At 34.6% G+C, this 10554-nt stretch overlaps 1 protein-coding gene across 1 annotated transcript in view; it reads left to right on the top strand.

Moving 5' to 3' along the window:
• The first annotated feature begins 6658 nt into the window (after positions 1–6658).
• The window catches only part of Syt16 (synaptotagmin 16), a 106934-nt gene continuing 103038 nt past the window's right edge, over positions 6659–10554 (top strand). The window contains exon 1 of the mRNA XM_076848336.1: positions 6659–7181. Coding sequence (XP_076704451.1) covers positions 6659–7181 — 523 coding nt within the window. The remainder of the gene's footprint in view (positions 7182–10554) is intronic.

Here is a 10554-nt window from a genome sequence, read left to right as displayed (position 1 = left end):
AGGTAAGGAGATGAAAGGAAGAGGTAAGATTCTAAAGCAGAGAGAACAAATGGAAATGAGAAAAGGCTGACCCACACATGACTTTAGAAGTCCTGTTGAGGATTTTTTTTTGGTGGGGGAGGATTTTAATCATTAGGTGTATTTAAAAATTACATTCATTAATATATATTAAATGTACACCTTGGTGGGCTTCATTGTGATATTTCCATTACAGGTATATATTGTATTGATGATGGGCAAAATACAAAGAACACTGGGAAGTCATTTTAAAACTAGATGAACATACATCTTAGAAAGACCAATGAGGTCATTCTGGGAAAATCAGGTTAAAGGGAAGGGGCACTGAAGAGGCTGTGGATGTGTGGGAGGGAATAATGGTGTCTTAAACTCAAGTGTTACCTATATAGGGGGCAAAAGGCCAATAGATTCATGAGTTACTTAGATGGAATATGGGTAGGCCTTGGTGATAAATTCTAGATAAAGGAGGAGTTGTCAAAGATAATTATTAGATTCCTATATATTATGATTACAACTCTGCAAATACAAGGATGTATAATAGAAGGAATGTGCACAAATAATTAGAGTTGAATTAAGGCACAAGGGATGTGAGTGATTTTTTTTTTTTGGTTTCTTTTTTCATTTTTTTAAACAAATTTTTATAAGGCTGGTATTACTTCTATAATTAACAAAAACTTTAACAAACACTGAATGATTGCTGACATTTAGAGTATGGCTTAACCTATCTCAAGAGAGCTGCAATTACATTGGTACCATAATTTCTCCCTTAAGTTTGAGCCTACTGTATTTTCAAGTGATACAAATGTTTCTCTCCTCTTGGGACAAAAATCAGCAGTCTGGCATATTTTCTCATCTGGGAGTAATTCCTGTTAATTGTGCCTGTGTTTTACTTTCCCCGATTTCATTGCGTTACCTCCTAATTATGTTGCTTTGTACTGTGGATGTTATTTGAGCTTTTAGAATCTCCTTTATTGGGAGAAAGTTGATATGTGCCAGTGGCCTTGGGACATAGGTGCCATCTTGTAGGGAGTCCATGGTGAGCACTTTAGCTAGGATTTACCTTAAGAGGTAAATGTTAATTAAATAGAATTAAATCCTTAGTTCTCTTGAAGCATTTTATTATTCAAGTTAAAAAAAAATGGGTTTCCTGTTCAAGAGCAGAGACAGTCTCTTGAGAAAATTGGGTTATTAAAGTCGTGTCAAATAGTCCCTCTAGAAATGGTGAGGACCTTATATGTTTATATTATAACTACTGGATTTTTGCAGAGCATGTTTAAATCTCTGCCTTGAATGTAATAGATACTCAAAAATACTAAGTAGGCTAATGAAACCTAAAGAATATTTAAAAGGCACTATTGCTATAATCACATAAACCCTAAACAATTTAAAACTTTTGTTAGGCCAGTCCTCGACTGTCTGAGATTGTTATGCTGAAACACAAAGCTGTTAAGTTTAAAATAAACAAATATATGTATTTACAATATATGTAAGTATATAATGTATATTAATATGTTATTTGGCTTAAGCAGGGTTTTAGAATATTTTTACCTTATTAAACTTGTTTTTGAAAAGTAATTGCAACCATATGTTTTAAAAGATTTTTGTTCAGTGAAGTGGGCTGTTATGGTGTAGCAGAAACAGAATGAGAAAAAACTCCCAAGTCAGACAGACCTTGATCTGAACTCAACACTCTCTACTTATTAGGAAAATTGCTCTACCTTTTTAATTTCTAGTGTCTTCACTGTCTCATTATCATTTTGTGAAGATCTGAGGTGAGGATAAAGCAACAATCTGAAATTCAACAAAGTAGAATTGTAATACCAATTCCAAACTTTATTGTAGATAAAACCTTGGGGCAAATCTCTTACCCTTCCCAGGCCTCAATTTTTCATCTGTAATGTGGAAAAGCTGTTATGTTTCATAAAGAGTGTTTATTTATAAATATTTTCAGGAAGTATTGTATACTGTAAAGTGTCTGGCAAATGTTAGATGCATTTATAATGTCATTTTTATGAGATATTAGAACATCAGAAAAGATTACAAGAATTTGACATATTTTTGCCCTTTAAAAATGTTACAAAATTTGGCTTAATAATGAGTGACTTACGTTGAGTTGATTTATACACTGGTGTCTCTTCTAGGGGCTTTAAAAACATTGCATTATCCTGGAGTGGTGGCACATGCCTATAATCTCAGTGACTTGGGAGGCTGAGGCAAGAGGATTGCAAATTCAAATCCAGCCTCAACAATTTAGTAAGACCTTATCTCAAAATGAAAAGGACTAGAGATATGGGTTAGTGGTTTAACATCCCTGGGTTCCATCCCTGGTACCAAAACAAAAACAAAAAAACACTGTAGCATGATTTAATGTCCATTTTGAATTGGAGATGGGGAGTAGTGATCCCACATCGTGGATGAGAGTGTTTGGAGACACCCAGGCAATGTGATTTGCCTACTGTGACACGTGACTGGGGGACAGATTGAAGACAGCCTTGTTTTGTGTGATTCCAAGTGCTCTTTCTTTCCTTCACACTCTTATTTTCCTCCTTGTCTACTGATGAACATATATTTCCATTGTATGATAGTTTCTCATTTTGCTTTCTGTTCATCAACCCCTAAAGTCCATTGGTAAAAGGTCTGCAGGTTTGCCCAAGGCCCAGCCATATACTGGGGCTGTAGTGTATCCATATTGTTGGAATAGAGTCCTCAGTGGTCCATTTTTTGATTTGTTAAGATGTCAACATTTAGAACAAATTTTGGACAAATGCTACAGAAGATATGTCATCTTGATGGCACATTTTCCTGCTCTACCCACATAACAAATTTGCTCTTAGCAGAAAACACCTGAGACTCTTTTGAATCGTGTTAAAGATGGATTGCAGCCCATTTTGTAGTTCTTATTTTGATTCCATGAATTATTAATCTTCCTAAACTTTTTCATTTATTTTAGGTAATGCAAAATGACTTTCTCCAAAAGGCAAGATAATGACAGACTTAATTAGCTTCATGACCACTCTAGTAAGTCAATAATAAATACCCAACACTTCATAGATGACAAAGGGAAGTTAACTGACAGCTGTGAGAAGACATTTGAAATAAACCTGGTGTTCTTGACTTTTACTTATGACTGTCCTATGCACTGAGAAAAACAGTGAGAAAAGATTATCTAAGGTGATTTTCTTCAGAAAATGCCAAACATCAATGCACTACAGATGAACTTGTATATAATTTTGACTTGGAATTTGGTTACCTGCGAACTACATTATTGGAAACATTTTCCTCTCCCTCAGAATGTGTCTCTCTTGGGAGCTTAATATCCTTTAAAGATCACACAGTTGTATAGGCATCCACTTTAGCTCCCACCAAGACAACGTAGATTTTTAAGGCATACCTTCTAGAAGCTGGTGTTTCTTCTTAGGTCATTATATGCACACTCTCTCTCTCTGCAAGCAGCTGTCATCAGGTAGAAAATGGGGCCAGAAATATTTATCTGACAGCCTTTTTGAGACTGTGAGCATTATTATTCTGGACATGGTTCACTTCTCTGTTCACTATTATATTCAGTGAGGATGATGAGAATATGGCTTAGGAATTTGATAGTTTGTCCCCTATAGAAACACAGCTCTTTAATGCTTTCTGCTTAATCATTTCCTATGTTTAAAATGTTCTTAATTCATTTAAACACTGTACGAATTAAAATAGATTCTAATGACAACAAGATTTTAAAAAATGTAGCTCTAGGAATATACTGATGAATTTCCTTTCATCTTGATCAATTACTGCTCTTTCTTGGATTGCTAGTTTATCCTGAGTACTTTGATAGGTCATAAACCTTCTCAGGTCATTTGTGATAGGAGCTTGTATCTTAGACACACAAACACACACACACACAACTTTGTTTTATACATCTCACAATAGTGAAGAATCATGAACTATTTTAACTCTAATAATGAGTTCTTTCAGTTGTAAGTCTATCAATATATTTTTCTAATTCAGAAGTTTAATTTTTTTCTTTTATATATATTTATATTCATATGAAACATTATATAGAAAGTATATATTTTGATAACATCAAATGTTAAATATCAACACACTTCAGAAGCCACTTTGGTTTAGAAAGTCACTTTGTAAGAAAGTTCCCAAAGAACTACAATACTAGATATCTATCTGTGTTGCACTGGTGTGCTCTCCCCATTAAGTTGAAATTTACCTATGCATAAAGGTATCTCCATGGCTACTCTGCCAGCACGGAGCCCCTTTGGCTTTAGGCTGATTTAGAATAATACAAATGGTTCCCTCTCTAAATAGGTAGTTTTTCAGGATCTAGCTCTAGGTGCTTTTCCTTTTTGAGCATTTTACAATATAACAGCTGGACACTTTTTCATATATGGATTGAGATTTGGCCTTGAAATCATTCTGGGACCATTTGATATTTGTTATTAAAAAAGTATAGAATCAGTCCCTGAAAAGGCAACCTTCTTTGGAATATCTACCACCTCACTATTACAGTGCTGTTTGGCCCACTTGGTAAATTCTAGGGCAGAGAAATTTATAGAGAGTTTATAGTTTTAGAGCAGAAAGCAACAGGTGGAGGTCATCTAGTGAGGGAACTCTAATTTACAGATGAATATCAATGAGGAAATCAGGGTTATTTAGCTGTCAGTATTTTCATTAGTAACTTCGTCCATCCATCCAACATGTTCAGAGTCCCTGATATGGATTCTGGAGTTGTAAAGTGTAAGAAGAGTCTTAACACATATGCACTCCCAGTCCATTAAAGAGTAAGCTTGACAAATATGTACCACATCAAGTGAAACTGTAGATCATAAAGGTGCATTCAAAGCAGTTGTAGATGAATTATTGACAGAGGAAATAGTAGTTGCATTTTAAGAAATGGGCAAATATTTACTATGTAGGTTAGGAGAGAGGCCTAACAGAAATCAGGAAAGAGCACAGCCACTTTGGAAGACACTGTGTGTTAGTGTGATTGGCACAGGAGACTTGATAGCAAGGAGAATAAGGAATGGTGGAGTGCTGGGTGGCAGTATCATTGGGGTCAGCCCATGCACACCTAGACATTCAGTTGGGAGAAAAGGTAGAGAGCTCTGTGGGTTTCTCAGAGAGAACCTTCTAAATCTGGGTTGCCCCAAAGCATAGTAACTTATACGACATGTTTGTGGGGAAAACAACCTTCCAAACTGTGGGCTGTGAAATGGGGTGGAACAAATGTTCTTTAGATTCTTTAGTGTTACTAAGCAGAATATTTATATGTCAACAGTTCTGAGTAGGATTTATTCAATAATCCAGCATTTTGGGGGGATACAGAGTTCAGTTCTCCTTTTACTGAAACATGGGTTCTAGGAAGATAGAGCCCTCAGGGTTATCTTATACCTGACATTGTACCCAGAAATTCATAGGCATTTAATCAATATTTGCCTATTGAATGAATCAGTCATACATGAATAGCTAACAAGACATTTTTGGGGAGAATATTAGCAGTCATTATCAAATGCAGTTGCCTGAGATCAAGAGGACAGAAACTTAAGGGCTTCTAGCAGATAAAATCAATCTGAAAGAAGTTCTTGCTATAAAAGAAATGAGGTAACTAATTTCAAGTACTGACTTTAGGCTCTGTAGTCATTAATGATTTTCATCTTGATCTTTAAAAGCAATAAGGTATACATACACATATAATGCATGCACTTATGTATATGTATATATATATGTTTGTATGCATGCAAAAATATGGGTATTTGCAGTATGATCATTATAATATGTTGTTGTTCTGTTGATATCCTGTTGCTGCTTCCTCAGACTATGAGTCTTGTGGGATGAAGTGTATTTCTGAAGTTTTACAAGTTGTAGAGGGCTGCCTTTGGGAGGTTGGAACATAGACAAAGGCAACAAGATGCCTGGGACATGTCTTCAGTAAGCTGGGTGATCCATTTGCCACCCTCAGTTTTGCAGTGATTGCATCCAAGAATAGATGTAATTTCTAGAGATTGCATAAAAATGTAAAGTCTTATTTTAAGATTTGCTTAAAGTTTTTTAATTCCAGAAAAAACATTTCTTTTGAAAGAATATAAACCTTTGTGTCACAAAGCAGAGATGCCTGTTAGTCAGCTTTCTGGGTTCTGCAAGTTTGTAGATGAAACTTTTCTTGTATTTTGCAATGCCATGCCCAGTTGGCCCTTAATAAAGATTCATTTATCCTTTTCACACTGATAAGCATGGTCTATATGGGATGAACTTTTCTCAGCTCCCATGAATAGAACCCAGTACTGCTAATGGAAGCTTTGTACATTTCTGTGGAGGTGAATAGGCTTTGATACAATCCACATTTAGACTTTCACAGTTATTTTTATTTAGCTGTCTTGAGATTTCAAGGATGATGTTTCTTTATCTCCAAATGCTGTTTGACATTGATTGTAGGTATTTGGTGATGGGTCTGAGGTTGTAACTTTAACAGGTGTAAGTATTTCTTTCCTCTGTTTCAGCTGAGAAGTTTTGAGAGTGAACTATTCACAACCATTAAGAGACCTCCAGTTTAATTTCTCATCATGCTTATTCTGTAGTTCACATTAAGTCCAGAGTACTGAGGACGGAACGAGTGGACTCTCTAGACACCAGATAGTTGGCCATGGTATTGACCATGGCATCTGAGGATTCCCAGAACTTCTTCCAGTCTTTTTCTTCCTGGATATCCCGAGTTTATGAAGCTCTCCAGCAAGCAGGGGAAACGTTATCAGCTCCTCTGGTGCATTTAAGCAAACAAGACTCTAAATTGAGTGACACATTAGACCAGGACTTAGATGATATTAAGATTCAGGAGACATTCTTTGAAGATGAAGAACAAGACAATGATTGGAGCCAAGAAGATGCAAATGGCTTGTTTATTGAAGAGGATCATTTATCATGTTGTAATACTGATTTGCAGGACTCTGTCCAAATTTCAAGCCCCAGACTTAGCCAACACGCAAAGGACTCATGTTCCATAATATCTCAGTGGCCCAATCAGACCCTGAATGACCCCAAGGCCCCACATGTGCTTTCTTCTATTGCTGAGGAAGAGCATCACCTTGAAAAGCAAAGATGTGGCCTTCAACACAGCTTTGACAGCCAGCTTCCTGGCACTTTAGAAAAAGTTAATGGAAAAAAGCAAGGTAAGCTAGCCAGTATCATTTTCTCTGAATTCTTCCAAAGGACTTTTCTATTTGTTTTATTTTGGCTGGTTTTTAGTTATATTGATTTTATTTTTCTCTCTCTTATACCTTACCTCATTCTGGCTTCTGACTGAGAGATAAAATCTGTAAGAACACTTTCAGTACATAAAACTTTGGAAGATCCATTTTGTGAGCTCCATATTGCAAACAATAGTTCTGAGCAATTGAAATGCTTAAAATGAATCCATGGATTCCATTTGAGAAGCCCCTTGTGCACATGTCATGCTTTTAAAAATATCTTTTAAAATGTTCTTTTTTTCCCCTCTGGGTTAGGAATTTCTAGATGTTACTATATTATTCAGTGTGAAATCCTGTGCAAAAAGCCATACTTGTTGCAGAATTTTTAGTTGATAACACTCCAAGAACACTTCTCACAGTGTTTCATTGAGATGTGATGTGAGATGACAGGAGATAGGAAATCTTTGAAATAGGAATAGCTTCCTTTTCTTTCAGCCTGTACGATAAGGACACATTTAATAAATGCTGCCTATGAAGCTTCATGCTGTCAGAGCTGAGCGCCTATTGGGCCTTCAATAAATGAATAATGAATTGATAACAATCTAATTAACTCTGTGAAAGTAGCTGTCCTCAGTTCTAGCAGGAATTTCTTATGCTTCTAATACTCTAACCTGAAGTAAGGACATTCTACTGGGTTAAGGACAGCTGCAATGATATGCATAGAAGGGGGTTGGGATGTGTTTATAATGTATAGCTCACACAGATTAGTAGGTAATTAATGGCATATATAAAATCCATTATTCCTTTATTATTGGAGGGAGCAGATTTTTCAAGGATATTTACTAGTCTCTTCATCCATTTTCAGTGTTCCTCTTAGCTTTATCTTTATAGAAAAGTATCTTATCCAAATACAGGAAATGTTATCCAAGGAAGCATAATTTCATATTCCTCTTATAATGCTTTTTTGATACCCTCACTCAGATTAAAGAATGAAATCCTAGAATGAACTGGTAAAAATGAGGCAGTCTGATATTCTTTCTGAATCTAATAATCTAAAGTCTTGCAATGTTGAGTCTTTTAAAATTATCTGTAGCGATTCATCTAGAAGTATTTGGACAAGTAGTCGAATTTCTTAGAGTTGAGTTGAATTTCTGTTCATATTTTCAAAAATTATTGCCCAAGTTGAAAAGTATTTGAAATTAATGTGTATCAGACTCAAAAATACTTAACACTGGTTTTGTTAATTTTTTAATATAATCTAATAGCAGGAAATCAACTTGTTTATTTATCCATTTAGGAGCTATTTATTCACTATATTGTAATCCTAAAGGCAAGAACCTTGCCCTAGCTTTGTCTCTGTATTCTTAGCTGTGAGTATAGTGTTAGGTATGTAGTAGGACATCAGCTAAAGATTAATGATGGAATAATGACAAGGAAAGCTAACAATGCTAAAAGGAACGTACTGCTGTTTTTCTTACTTTATAGTTGAGAAAAGGGACAGAGAGTTTTTTGAAACAAGATTCACACTTAGGAAGCTGCAGAGTTTAGGTAGTCTGATTTTAGAATTTACATGTAAACACACTTTTTCTTTTAAAAGGATAATAATTTACATATTATAAATTCATCTTTATTGTACAGTTCTGTACAATAAGGGATATTTGGGGATCTACAGTTTAATTTCTTTTCCAAAATTAATATCTATTATTTCTTTTTCTTGTCCAATTACTTTGAATAGGGCCTCTGTTATCATGTAAAAAAGAATGGTAACTACTGTCATGTATATTTAAAAAGAACAAATAAAAAAAGAGTGGTAAGATGTGGTAAGATTTATATTCCTGCTTTGATATTAAACTGGGTGTAAAAGCTCTCAGTCTTTTATAACTTAGTGGTTATGTTTCTGTAGCTGTCTGTTGTATGTTGAAGTTCCCTTCTGATCTAGCTTGCTGAGAGCTTTTGATCAAAAAAGAATGTTGAATTCTGTTAAATGTTGTTTTTCATCTCTGGGGATGATCACATGATTTTTCTTATTTAATATGTTGAGATGAATTACATTGATTAATTTTCGAATGTTGAACCAGCCTAGTACAGCTTGGATAAAATCCACTTGGTCTTGGTATATTATTATTCTCATTTATTTCTGAAATTGTTTTGCTAGTGTTTTGTTTAGAACTTTTTCATCTATTTTCATTAGGGATATTGATTTTTGTAGTCTTTTTCCTATTTCTTTATCTGGTTTGGTATCTGCATAATGCTGACATATAAAATGGGTTATGAAGTATTTACCTTTCTTATAATTCAGAAAAAATTGTTGAAAGTTATTATTTTAATTTTTTTTAGTTATAGATGGACACAATATCTTTATTTTATTTTTTTATTTATTTTTATGTGGTGCTGAGGATTGAACCCAGTGCTTTACACATGTGAGGCAAGCGTTCTACCACAGAGCTACAGCCCCAGCCTGAGAATCATTATTTTTTATGGCTTGCAAAAAAAAAAAAAAAAAAAAAAAAGAATTACAGTAGACTTCTCATATGAAAATTATACAAGTTATGAAATGGTGTCTTTTGTCCACTCCTAGAATTTTTCAGTAAAGACTTTTGAGCCTGGAATTTTCTTCATGGGAAAGTTTTGAAATGCAAATTCAATGTCTTTAATAAATATAAGATTATCTGAGTTATTTGGATTTTTTCTGTTAGTGCTTTTCAAGAGTTTTGTTTGTTTCTTCTATGAGCATACTACTTCCTTACTACCCTCTTTCTTTTTTTTTTTTTTTTTTAGTTTAATGGGGTTTGTTTTATTTTAAGTTTTAAACATAATTACTGAATAATTAAAGATACATGGCATTCTTATATATATTATATGTATACATGTTGGTGATTATACATCTATTTATCTGTATACATGTTGTATTCTAGTCTATAAATTAATTTGAATAAAATTTTTAATGTGTTTTGCTTAAATTAGTTGTTAGTTCCCTTCAAATCTGATTAGATAGAGCCAAACTTTTATCATAAACCTGTTAAGGACATACTCTGTTTTCCCTCTATTCTTTATATTTGCCATAATGTTTGGCACACTATGACTTCATAAGTGTGCCATCCTCCATCCTCATAATCATGTTCTGTTTAGGTATTGGTTGTATGGCATTTGCAGATAAATGGATGGAGTTGGAGAATATAATGCTAAGTGAAGTTAGCCAATTCCAAAAAACCAAATGCCGAATATCTTCTCTGATATAATGTGGCTGATTCATAGTGGGGGTTGGGAGGGGGAGCATGGGAGGATTAGACGAACTCTAGATAGGGCAAAGGGGAGGAAGGGGAAGGGAGGGGGCATGGGGGGACAAAAGATGGTG

Source organism: Callospermophilus lateralis, chromosome 3, assembly GCF_048772815.1.
Source record: "Callospermophilus lateralis isolate mCalLat2 chromosome 3, mCalLat2.hap1, whole genome shotgun sequence".
Classification (NCBI taxonomy): Eukaryota; Metazoa; Chordata; class Mammalia; order Rodentia; family Sciuridae; genus Callospermophilus; species Callospermophilus lateralis.
The sequence above is the reverse complement of the archived record's forward strand: the minus strand, read 5'-3'. Positions and strand labels throughout refer to the sequence as shown.